This window comes from Cheilinus undulatus, linkage group 10 (assembly GCF_018320785.1).
Source record: "Cheilinus undulatus linkage group 10, ASM1832078v1, whole genome shotgun sequence".
In the NCBI taxonomy this organism is placed as follows: Eukaryota; Metazoa; Chordata; class Actinopteri; order Labriformes; family Labridae; genus Cheilinus; species Cheilinus undulatus.
The window spans coordinates 13,281,630-13,294,686 of NC_054874.1; the positions used below are offsets into that span (position 1 = coordinate 13,281,630).

General features: G+C 40.0%; 1 protein-coding gene across 2 annotated transcripts in view; it reads right to left on the bottom strand.

The window, feature by feature from the left end:
• Window positions 1-1,304: 1,304 nt before the first annotated feature.
• The window catches only part of gria1a (glutamate receptor, ionotropic, AMPA 1a), a 151,713-nt gene continuing 139,960 nt past the window's right edge, over window positions 1,305-13,057 (bottom strand). Inside the window, exons 15-16 of one of the 2 annotated variants that reach the window (XM_041797483.1) lie at window positions 7,356-7,490; window positions 1,305-1,566 (exon numbers count right to left, since the gene is read on the bottom strand). In XM_041797483.1, the coding sequence (XP_041653417.1) occupies window positions 1,399-1,566; window positions 7,356-7,490 (303 nt within the window). In that variant the 3' untranslated portion in view covers window positions 1,305-1,398. Of the gene's footprint in view, window positions 1,567-7,200; window positions 7,491-13,057 lie in introns of both variants that reach the window. The other variant, XM_041797484.1, reaches the window with a different exon arrangement.

The following is a 13,057-nucleotide window of genomic DNA, read 5'->3' on the forward strand; positions in this document are numbered from 1 at the left end:
CATTCAGTTAACAGTGTTCAGATGTAATCAGGTGGAATTTTCCTTTAAGGCCTCCTTGTTAAACCCAAACCTCTCCATCCTCTGCTGCCGCGGGCCAGCCTCTCTGATTCTCATTCCCTTGCACGATCCAGTAACCTTGACCTCTGATAAACGCAGAAAACAGTGGGTGGGAATCTGTCATTCACACCCAGACTCCCATCTCCACCTCCTTCCTGAGCTAGCTAGCAACAGTAAGAGGAGGCCAGGTTTCCTTATATAGGCCACACACAATCTGCAGGGAAATATGTCACTCTCAGTGAAAAGAGAGCAAAAAGCTGCGCTGTCCATTTCATTCACACTGAGCCCAAAACACAGCACAGGAGGAGGGGAAAATTACAGCAAAAGCTCCAACAACAGATCGAGGAATATTTTCAATCTTGGTCGTCGAGGATGTGCTGCAAATAGACCCCTTCATATCTAAATGGATATGCCATGAATGTCACAACAGTAGAATACAGTGTAAGGTCACTCAGTTCTGTACATAATGTGTCAGTGACAATTTCTTAATCTGCCCTTGAATATTTACCCAATCTCTCTGGTCTCAAATGAATGACCCGGCTTCAACAAGTGTGTATAGTGTGTGCGTTGTTGTGAGAATGGTCATATGGCACAAAGACAAGGCATGGTGTCTTAAATGAGGTGTAGCAGCAATGCATGTTTTTTGTAGCCCATTCAAGCACTGATTCAAACAGCCTTCAGCTGAGGAGAAATCAAATTGGTTTTGATGAAGCTCTTTGACAACAGTGAACACTATTCAAAGAAACTGTCTATGCTACGCAGAGCACTCTGTCCTTCGAAAAATGGCATGAAAATGTAGGAGTGAAAGAGAGCGGGAATGTCCCAAAACAAATTCAAATAGCAGTCCCAAGTGTTTGTCCTCCTCTGTGCAAAGACATGTCCCCTTGGCCATCAGAAGCATCTAGGTAGTACAAAGTCAGCAGTGGAGGTGAAGATATTGCACACGCAGACTGACGTCAACATATCCGTTGAAATGGCACAGCGCAGGTGTCACACTGAAGAATAGAGTTCTTTTTTCACACAGATGAACACTGTAGAAAAATCAAAAACACGCCCGGATAACGGCTTCTTTATTGCAGCACTTTTCCCTTCTTTTTGATACCTCTTTTCAAACATCCATTTATCAAAAAATGTTGCGAGTCTGTTTGTAGTTTGAAAGGAGCGATTCAAGAGTGCATTTTGGCAGTAAGTTAAGTCTTGTTCAAGACGGGCGCCATGACAGCCAAGAGAGCAGATGGGTCAAACCGGACAGCCATGATTAGTGAGGTCATCAGAGTCTCTGTGCTCTTTCTTCTGCCCCACCCTGCCGATTTCCTCGCCGCCAGCACAGTCATGTGATGATCACATGCCGGAGGCCCCCATCCCCATGCTGGCGGTGTGGCTCATGCAGGGCAGCGTCTGAACAGTCTTTGGGAAGTCGTGGGTGAGGATTCGTCCGTTCTCTCCGCCGTTCCCGTTGCCGCTCATCCGGGTCAGGGTGGAGCAGTGCATGGCGTCGTTGATGGATTGCTATCGGAAAAGGACAAGAAACTTCAGTCAGTCTGCACATCTGAAAACATTTTTGCATGCATTATATCCCCATCACAACAGAGAAAACTTTGGAAGCTGTTAGAGCTAGCAGCCGCAGTCAAACCACTTTAGAAAAATTAAAGAGAAGGCAGTAAATTTTCCCTGCTCCTTATGTAACTACTACAGTTGGCGATGTGATTGTGTGTGTCTGCGTGTATTTGCACGCCACACTGTTGCTCCAATTGTCTTTGAAACCTCTCAGAAGACTTCTTGGTATACTTGTTCAAAACTGGTGCCAAAAAATCATTAATATGTGTGGATTTTCAATATAATCCAAAATTATTGCGCCTTTAATTTCTCCCTCCCTGTACTCATCTCCCATTATGTCGCTTTCCCTGTACATCACATACGCCTCTTCTGCATTTCATTTATGGCAGATGTCGGAACTGGGAATGGTGTCACCTTCTATTTGCTTGGAGTTCCTAACTGGAGGTACTGGGGGTTGCTCTGACTTTCAGAGTCAGAATTCTGAGTTAAGTGCACGTTTTTGAAGACACATCCCACTGGCTGCTCGGATTCCGAGATTAAATGGAACGCCTTTGGACGGCCTTTGCTCTCAAACTCGTGCTTAAAGACGAAAACTACACCACCCTCATGACTCAGGTTTTCCTTTGTAACTGAGAGAAAAAGTGACAGAACTAGAAAAACTGGACTTTGTTGACACACGCCCACAAGTGTTTGGCATGCCCTGATGTGATGATGCACCTGCTCCAAAATCCCTGATTAAAGAAAGCTCTCTTTAAAGCACTCCTCCATGCTTATATTAAACAAGATATCACAGGAGATTTGTCGCAAGTTGGTGTTAGAAATCACGGTTTATTTACTGTTATTTCTCAGTTGTAGTTGGCGGTACTGTGTAAACATGTTTGAGTATGTTTGTACGTGCAGCCAAACTGTGTAATGCTTTGTCAAAGCTCCACAATAAAGTGCACGGTCTAAAACTTTGTAAATAAGTCAAAAGGCACAGCTTCAATGCTCCCCTTAATATGTTGTAAGCCTATCACAGCAAATACACGCTGGGGTGCAGAGATGCCCAGCCATTATGCAGTTATTGGTGGGGTCTTTCTCTGCAAATTGGGTATATTTGCATTACACATTTCATGATGTGGTTGGTAAGGGCATGGGATTAAAAAAGTAAAGACTAGTCTTCTGTGTGAGATCTAATGGAACTGTGCAGCAGTTTTATGATGCACAAACTTTCCAGAGATCAGGAAACAATTTCACCTCTCTTTGACTTAAAGATAAATGATGTGCAAATAACGTTGGTAAATATTGCTTTAAGATTGCTATTACTGTGCCATAACTGCAAGGTAAATCAGTCTAAGGCTCCCAGCTGCTCTTTTATCCATGTGCAGCACTGTTACGCCTGACAAGAATGCAGTTGTTTTTTTTTTGCTTTTTTTTTCCTTCATTCAGGGATGAAACCTTGTCAAGGTGGTGCTAAAGTGAACACATTAATATCACTATTCCTTCAATGAATTGCACTGTTAGTTATTCTGAATATCTAATATGGATTGACAGAATCTGTGTGGGATACAGGCGGGATTGGAAGGCATGTGCTGCAGGAGCGACTGGTCAGAATTCCAGCTGGAGCGGGCAGGTGCGAGATTAAGAAAAGAGTCTCGCTCAGGGCCCTGATGACTTGAATTAATGCACATAAGCAGCCGTTTCTGTCTATGTGTAAATATAGTGCTGGCATGCCAAAGGTTTTAGGCACGGAATGAGCTGTTAGGAGTCACAGGGTGATGATTTTCAGCCTCTTTATCCAGTCCTGCGTGAGAACCAGGGGTGGTAAATTGTTGTGCATCAAAGTCCCTATTTGTAACAGGGGGGAGCAAAATGAAATGTGGGCAGTAAGATGGGACATAAGGATTCACTCACTGGTATAATAGCTTCATTCTCCAGTCCAGCACAATAAAAACCACTGGAACTCAAAGCAGATCTAATAATGTGTGAAGCACGTGTGCGTGTGTGAGCATGTGCCTCTTTTGAGTCTGCCTACACCCCTCAATTCTTCAGCTGATTAAATTGGGCAAAGCAAGTGTACGATGTGCAGCAACATGTGAGCTCTGCGTGGGGATTGGAGAATTATTCTGCCTTCTAATTGGAACCGAGTTGTTATTTCTTTCAAGCCAAACAGCATAAAGGTGCCGCCGGTCTAATAGGCTCCTCGTCAATCTCATCAGCATACTGATCAGGTGTCTCTTCGACAGCTGATTAAAACATAAGAGAGCCGTGTAGAAGATCAGTGCTCATCTCGGCCCTGCCTTCCTTTTTTCTCCGCTGTCTACATGAGGAGTATCTCAGTGAGGGGCTTTGATGTTTGAAGAATGAATCAAAGGTTGTTTGTAGCAAATTGATCCACGCAGCAGATGACTAACTGCTACCATGTAGTTGCTGTCAGAGGAGAAAGCTCGCATCTCGCAGGGAAGAATAACAAGCAACAAGTCCTTGCTGTTCGTTAGGTTTGTGAACATACAACAGCTGAAGTTAGACTAGTCTAGGTTAAAGCAGTGATGACACACATGTGAGCCGCAACAGGCCTGCCTTATGGTATACAGATAAAGGATGTTCACCACAATGGGCCCTGCATTTGGCAGACAGTTCAGCAAACAGAGAGGAAGGAGGTCAGAGCGACAGAAGTAGATAGATGTACCACTGTGATTTAAATTGCCTTCATACCTGTGCTGCAAAGTCAAATTTTCTCTCATTTGTGAATCGCATTTGTGTAGTGAGTGTGCTAATTAGATCTAAGTAAAAGACCAAAGGAACATTTTTCAAAGCTGGATGTAAACTGTTTATTCAAAGCTCCTGTGAAGGGATTTTAGCTGGTTATGAAATGGAGTGAAATCAGTTCTGATGTCTCTGTAAGAGCTAAAAAAGCACAGATTATTTATGTTTTTCTTTTTTTTAAATGATTTTCTGGGCTTTTACTTTGATTGGACACAGGAAATATGGGGAGAAATATGGGCCTTTGTATTTACACTCCTACTGTTCTGCCCAGTGTAACAGCTGGACTAAACTGGTGCTTGTTCATGCTAGTTTTAATGCCTGTAAATGTTACCCCTGTTTAGTGAAATGAGACCATTTACAGATGGGGGTCCATATGCAGCCCATGGCAAATCCTATATTAACCTCCTGAGACTAAGGCTTTTACTTGGATTTTAGTTTCTCTCACTTATTTGTGATATGTTGCAACTGAAAAGTATAAAACCTAAGCCCTGTCTTTGAACTGGAAACAGTTTTCACCAAACATCACGCCTGCATATGAGGACAATAGAGCAAGCTTACTGCACATATTCAAAACAAAATGATTTCTTTAGCTGTGGGAGGTCATTTTGACAGCAAATGTTTTTTATACTTAAAATTCTTGAGGATTTGGAAAATTTCAAATTATTAGGGATTTCCAGACACAAAAAGTCAGATAAAATTTCCAAGACATTACGAAAAAATTCAGTGAAAATTCTTAAAGATCTTCTTAGAAACGAAATTATAAAATACAAAATTTCCTTAAACATTCCACAAATGTTTCAGTGAAACTTTCTAGAACAGCCAAAATATTTAAATTTTAAAAAATCCCCAAAATTCCATCAAAAATTCCTAAAGAAATTCAAGCAAATTCCCACCCAAAATACAAGTATTATCCTCAAAATCAATGGAAAAATTCTTCAAAATTTTCAAGAAATGTCCCCAAATATCTGAACAGTTTCCTTAAAATCTCTGTGGAAATTCAGGAAAAAAAAACATCCAAAGGAAATTCCCAAATTTTAAGCAAAAAATAAATATATAAATAAATAAAAAAATTAGTAAATTCCAAAAATCTTCATTGAGGTACCTACAAATGTCAAAGGTCAAAATGTCAATTATTACGTTGTAGGACTTTCAAAATATAATGTCCCCATATGTACATGCAGTGTCTCAGGAGATTAGTATAATAAAATCAAGCTCAACAGTGTGGTTCCAGAAGTTAAATCCTTATTCTTTTTCGCCATAGTTGGTTTGATAATTAGCCATAATGACAGAAACATTCAAGGTAGATCTATCACGAGGATCTGAGTTTGAAGTTATGAGCTAAACTTTTGTTGAAGACAAAACATATTAGTTGAAACTGATTACATCAACGTTTTGAAGTAGTGAGTCGTGCAACTTAAAATTTCAGATTGAATTGGAGGAAACCTGCCCAGTGTGCACCCAGCTTAACTGAGTCAGTAACTTCACTCATGGTGCAAGTGTCAAATGTCTGAAGGCATTCTGGGAAAACTCTGTAGATTTCCATGATTGTCATGATCGTCAAGGGACAGTTCGGTTCTTTTGACCAAGTGCAATGTGAAAGTAAACAAACCATGTGAAAGTGCAACAACGATGCAATTTCAGCCTCAGACCGAACCTTGTCCCACAGACTATGAGGTGTGAAAATGACCTTACAAGTACATTATTTGAAATAATAAACATCCTTAAATGTTCTCAGAACATGACGTGTAAACGATTTCTGCATTAACTTGTAGTCAATGTTAGCCAATGTCGTGGTAAAGTTTCCTGCTAGCTGGGAATACCTTGATAAGTAGAGACACGGATTATAGCACCAAACTGCAGCATTAACCATGCTCTTTTACTCCACTATCTGGTCTGTGTCAAGTTCCAGTTTACAAAACATATTATGCTAAACATCTTCAATCATGAACACTCCTGAAAAGTTTGTCAGCTTTGTGCTGCTGCTCTTGTTTTGGGTCTGAATGAGGAGATGAGTCTGCATGGTGTGCCATTCTCATCCTGATCAGGGGTGGACCTAGTGGTAGTCAGGGCCAACCAGGACCCCCTTTAAATCTACCTGGCCACCCCTAAATCCTCAGCAATGGTTTTCTGTTTGCCTTATAAGCCACTGATGAAAAGCTGTGATGTTTTCTCTTAAAGCTATCTTACTAACTTTAACACGCTAAAGATGAGGCATATAGCGGCCCTGACATCGAGATATTTTACTGTATGTGACCCTCAATGAAAAATGTTTGGACACCCCTGGTTTACAGCATTCAGAAGAATGGCTTTTTTAATTTTCCAAAGCAATTTACTCACAGTGAGTGATTAATTTGAGAGGCATCAAATATGACAAAACACCAAACTAAAATAATTCAACACAGGAGCTTTGAATTCTAATATGGACGAACTGTAGATACTATACAACTCAGTTTTTACTAGTAACTTAAATAAATCAACACACATGGGCAGTGAAGTAGTTAAATGCTCTTCTTTCAGAGACATGTTAAGGAAACTTTAAAAAGAGACAAATGGAAGATTATATTGCTAATGGATCAGTGAATTTGCTAGAAATGTGAAGTTTAGCTCATTAGAAAAACAGGCATGAGGGCAATTTCAAAATCAAGTGATCAACAACACTGCAGGAGGTCAGTGACGTAAAGACGTGAGCGGCAGAGGTAGAGAGAGGTACAGGAGAGCGTTTGCACTGCGGTGGAAGCCGTTACAGGCCCTACTGTGATCACGGTTAGATGGGCGGAGGGGGTGAGGAGGCGGATGTCATCATCATCATCATCATCAATCATCGATCACAGCGTTTCCTACCCCATGGCTGTGCTCTGCCCTTATATCTTAACAGTGTTGTTGGCGTACAGGCCGTAGCTCTGCAGCTCTGTGTAGGGGGCGCTAGCACCACTGTCTAAGGCTGAGCAGTGAAAGGCCTGAGCGGCTGAGGCTGCAGCAGCTCGCGCACTGGACACCTTCATTCGGCGCGACTCGGTCCGGGACTTGTAGCAGAACTCCACCAGTGCCACCAGCATGGCCAGGCCCAGGCCGCCAATCAGGATGTAGAAGACTCCCGCCACATTGCTGAGGCTCAGAGCGCTCGTCTTGTCCTGCAGAGAGGAGGGCACATGTGAGTAGTCAGGAGGGACAACAAATTATATCCAAATATACGGCACTGACGCTCATACACTCATGTAAATCAAACTGTTACACAGGCAGAATTCTAAAGAGCTTGGACTTAGTTGGGTTATAGCAGACAAACACAAACACACATTTCTATCCATACTTAAAGTAAAGAAGTGGCACTACCAGTTGATGCAAATACATTTGAAGACATTGGAGTGGTGTAAGGTTATTGTAAATATTAACAGTCAAGGGTTGTTAAATCTAAACATCTCTGGTGCTGGTGTGTTGATGGGAATTTAAGTAGCTTAGAAATTCTAAACATTTGAACATCATTTGGAAATAAAAGTAACTTTGCAATGAAGCTTGTGCAACTGGAATATGTGCACAATACTGCTAATGTAAGCACTGCTAGCATTTGTAGTGCAAGGTAGAACAGCAGCCTGCTAGTTTCTGGTAGTCTGGAAGCAATCTATGATGGCTGCTATCTTCAGTGACTGTCTTCTGAGCCCTGACGACTCAGATATTACTATATATATATATATATTACTTTTAACTTTACCTTCCTCTTGAATACCCCCAGTCAGATATATAATAAAGTACATTACTTCAAATATTTAGCTGGCATTTTTAAGGGCCAGTTGTCTCTTCTTCTTTCTAGCTCGCTTAGTCAGTCTGACAGAGAATGCACGTTAGAGAAGTTAAAAGATATAGTTCATCCATATAATCTTGGGTTTCTTGTACATTCGATAAAATTTAATCCTGGCGGTGCCACTAAAAACATACACATTCATAAATTCACAAATACAGGCCCAACAGAACAGACACAAGCAAGCTAATAAAAAGCACAAAAATGCAAAGTACAGGACTAAAGGACAAGGTAAACGAAAATGACAACAATAAAAGATAAATACAAACTTATTTTGGAGGCCTGTCTCTTAAGGATTAAGGATTTTAACTTCAGATCTAACTCTTCTATCTAGTAACAAATGATGCATAATGATCTGAAAAAAAAAACAGCTTATATTTGGAAAAGTTAATATTGAAGAAAATCAGTCTACATTTGCATCACAGGTTTTATTCCAAAATAGGTAACCTTTGACGTATTTTTGCTTCGGTTGTTTTTTACATGACTTAGAGTTTTCAGTGCCTGGAAAGTTTTGAAAATAGTTCCAGAGTTCCAACTTTGAAAACAGCACTGTTTTAGTTTTTAGTGTCATGTACTTGTGATCAGGGAGTTCTCTGTTAAAACTGGACCCTAGACGCCTGCAAATTGCAGTTCTAGTCATAGCCATGTGCAAGTAGGTGGGCCACAACAGTTCTTTTTGTGTTGCTCACTACCAAAAGACATTTTCTTGAAATGTACTCCCTTTGTTGTTTAGGCTCACTTGGAGTAACAACCCTACCTCATTGTTTGTTCGCATAAACATTCATGTGTTAGCCATTTTTTTTATTCATACCAAACTCCTCTGTGGAAAGAAGTGCATGTGTGCATGCTGTTTTATTAAGAAGTCACTACAGAGACTACAGGCATGGCATACACAGTGAAAGTAAAACTTATTCAACCCCTTGGATATTTTACCCTTTTAAATGGGTTAAAAAATTCCTCATGGTGAATATAATTTGGTTTTTCTGACAAAAATTTATTTAAAATCAAAATGAAATCAGATTTCTACAAAGTAATGTCAATTGAATAAATAATATGGGATATAAATTAAGTGACTGCAAAGAAACAACCCTTACAGCGTGATGCTGCCACCACTGTGCCTTACAGTGGGAATGGTGTGTTTGCAGTGATGTGCATGGTTTGGTGTCTGCCCAATTTTGGTCTCATCAGACCAAACAACTTCCTTCTACTTGGCCATGGAGTCTCCCACATGCCTTATGGTGAACTCTAGTCAAGATTTAATATGGGTTTTCCTCAACAGTAGCTTTTTCCTTGCCACTCCCCCATAAAGTTTTGACTGATGAAGAACCGGGCAACAGTTGGTGGCCTCTCTCACTAGTCTCCTTCTTGCACTATCCCTCAGTTTGTGAGGACGGCCGGATCCAGACAGATTTACACATGTGACATATCCCTTCCATTTCTTTGTGATGAATTTAACTGAACTCCAGGTGATGTTCAGTACCTTGGATTTTCTTTTGTATCCATCCTCTGACTTTTACTTTTCATTAATCATTTCTCTGAGTTGCTTGGGTTGTTCTTTTGTATTCATGATGTAATGGTAGCCAGGAATCCTAATTAACTAGTGACTGGACCGTCCAGACACAGGTGTCTTTATACTACAATAACTTGAGACACATTCACTGCACTCAGGTGATCACCATTTCACTAGTTGTGAGACTATTAGTACCAATTGGCTGGACCTCTGTTGAATTAGGTCAGTCACTTAGAGGTGAATATTTCTGCAGTTACTTACTTGCATGTCTGCTATCACTGTTTCCTGTACAAAGGTGACAAAGGCACCAAAGAAGCCATATTATTTTTTTAGCTCCCTTCTCTTGATGCACCAAGCATACCTATTCCTAAAGGATGGATCTTGACACACTGCTGGCTTACACCTCAGTACCAAACAACAGTACTGTGCTGTGAAAACACACCATAACAAACACTACTCTGGCATTTATTCCCTGTATTTCTCCTCATATAAAGTATCATACCAGAATAACAAATAACTGACTGTGTCTGGCTGTTAAACAGTAAGTAGGTGGTGGGAAATGTAGTAGGAAAGAACCCTACATCTCTTATCGTAAACAATAAGCTTCACAGAAACACTTCCTCTACTTCTGGCACATTTGACCACATCCATTGATAAAGAGTATATCATAAATAAGATATAGTAAAGCCAGTGTGCCAACCTGGCCATAAACCAGGGCATCTCTCAAACCAGCAAGTACAGTGGGTGGTTGGATGATAAAATCCACTATTGCAAATTAATCACACTGGAATTCTTTCAGTGTAATGTAGACTGCTTGACTCATATTCCACTACTACAGGAGAGGAAATGATTTGACTTTGTGAGGACATGGCCATAAATAAGACATCATCAAAGTGTGTCTTCGTAACGGCAGTGATCAGAGTTTTTAATTTAAGAAAGGAGGAACGTGTGTGTGCTGGAAAATTAGCTCTCAGTGATTTATGTGGGCTGCTGTTTAACCACTTGCTTTTATCAAGTCATTTTTAATTTTACATTCACTGCTCCTCTGCATAAATAAAGGCAGCATTCATGGAACGTTTAATGTTCACTCTGCATATTAAAAACACTCATTGGCAGTGCATTGGCTTTGTGGTTGTGTACTTACAATTTATCTTTTTCATTTCCTTATATTAGTTTGTGCGATGGTGAGGTAAACTTTGACAGCAGGAATCAACCATTTAAACTCTTCTCCTACTAAACTGATTGCTCTGTAATCTAATGTAACTGGCTCTTTGTTGGATGTCCTGTCTCCAGTGTAAGTATGCACCAACAGCTCTAAGGGATCTGGTCAACTGACACCAGCAACCCTGAATAATGTTTGATAAGCAGTGTGGGAATTAATATAGGACTGTAATTATATAACATTTATCTTGCATTACTCACTGCAGTGATCACAAGGTTTAAATGGTATTTGTATTCATCCCAAACTGTCACAGCTCAGTGCATGCAGTTATACAATGAATACATCTGAGTGGAGAAATGTGACTGGAAATTAGCCACCCACTAAATGTGTTTTTGTGCAGTGTTGGGTGAATGTCCTCTAACAGCCACAGCGTCTGGTTAAATAAGCATAACAGTGATTTGTGACAGAAAATCACATAGATTGAATTTCAGTTTTGTGCTTGTTACGCTTTGACCCACAATTTCTTCATAGTCTGTCTGTAATGCATTTCTTCTGCTTCATACAATCCAGAGCAAACTGCACCCTGTCCAGGAAATCCTCAGTTTACCAGCGCACACATATGTGCTTCACTCTAGATACAATCCAAGACTATTTTCTCTCATTTTCACCTGCAATCATTACAGCAGTGACTACTTCAACATGTTATCCCCTTTAAAATGAACCAACAACATATGAAGAACTGAACACAGAGAGACTTAAAAATATTAAAATAATTCAGAAGATCAAAAGAATCCAAAGAATAAAAGATGCATTACCCACTACCTAACTCTCAGTGACTGTAAATGTGCACTTTTTTTTTGTACTTTAAGCTTTTAAATCACAAATGACCCACACTTTCCCATTTCGTTTTGATGGAACATTTTCACCCAGAGACTAGCATCGTTTGAGAAAATGATCCAGATGGGTTAAAGCTATCAATAGGTGGGTATATTTGCAAAAATGCGCACTAGACAAATATAAAAACACAAGGTGAAACAGCAAGTTATCCCTGGCTTATAAGGTGGCTTAAATCATGACATATTTTTAGGCTATGTGCTCTTCAAGATGATTTTTCTAACTTTGCTGTCATCATTTTTGTATTAAAGAGCACTTTTGGACAATTATGATGCTATTTGAAAGGACAGTGAATATTGAAAAATGGGGAGGAAGAGTGGGGAAAGCACAGACATAAGCACTAGGCTACAGTCACCCCAAGATTAGAGTTTAAAAAGTAACCATGCGTTATGCTTTTGATCATCTATCTCAACACTGCTGATAAGATTCATAAATCCCTCACTTTATAGCCGACTGAACTGGAGTCATTTTGTGAGACAGGCCTCAGACATTAAGAAAATACTGATAAAGAATTTTTGCATTCTAACTATGGTATTTTAAACATTTTCCTAAATGATTATGCTGAACTTTAAGTTCAAAATGTTAATACAATCATAGTAGTTTAAAAAAATCACATTTTTCACAGGGCAGAAGGACAGGTAAACTGCTCAAACACAACACACATTCATGCAGCAACAGCACAGAGAAGTATTCAGCTTGACACTGTTCAATATGATGGGTAATTATTCTTTAACACAACGGGGCCTGCATACATTTATACCTATATACATTTATTATGAAACTAGAGGGCTCTCATGGAACAACAAAGCCTGAGGAGGATTTTAGATCATGTAAAGTGAAAATTAAAAAGTATTTATCCCCTTGGATGTTTTATCCTTTTATTGGTTTTATAAATCAATCATGGTCAATAAAATGTGGCTTTTTACAAAAAAATGACAAAAAACTCTAAAGTGACTGACCTAACTCAACAGAGGTCAAGCCAATTGGTGCTAGTAGGCTCAAAATTAGTGAGATGAGGATCACCTGAGTGCAGTGAATGTGTCTCAAGTGATTGCAAATAAAGACACCTGTGTCTGGAAGGTCCTGTCACAGGTGAATCGGTATTCCTGGCTACCATTACACCATAAAGATAAACGAACACTCCAAGCAACTCAGAGAAAAAGTTATTGAAAAGTATAAGTTAGAGGTTGGATACAAAAAATCCATCACAAAGAAATGAAAGGGGTATGTCACATGTGTAAATCTGCCTAGATCAGGCCATCCTCACAAACTGAGCCATCGTGCAAGAAGGAGACTAGTGAGAGAGGCCACCAGGACACCTATGACTACTCTTAAGGAG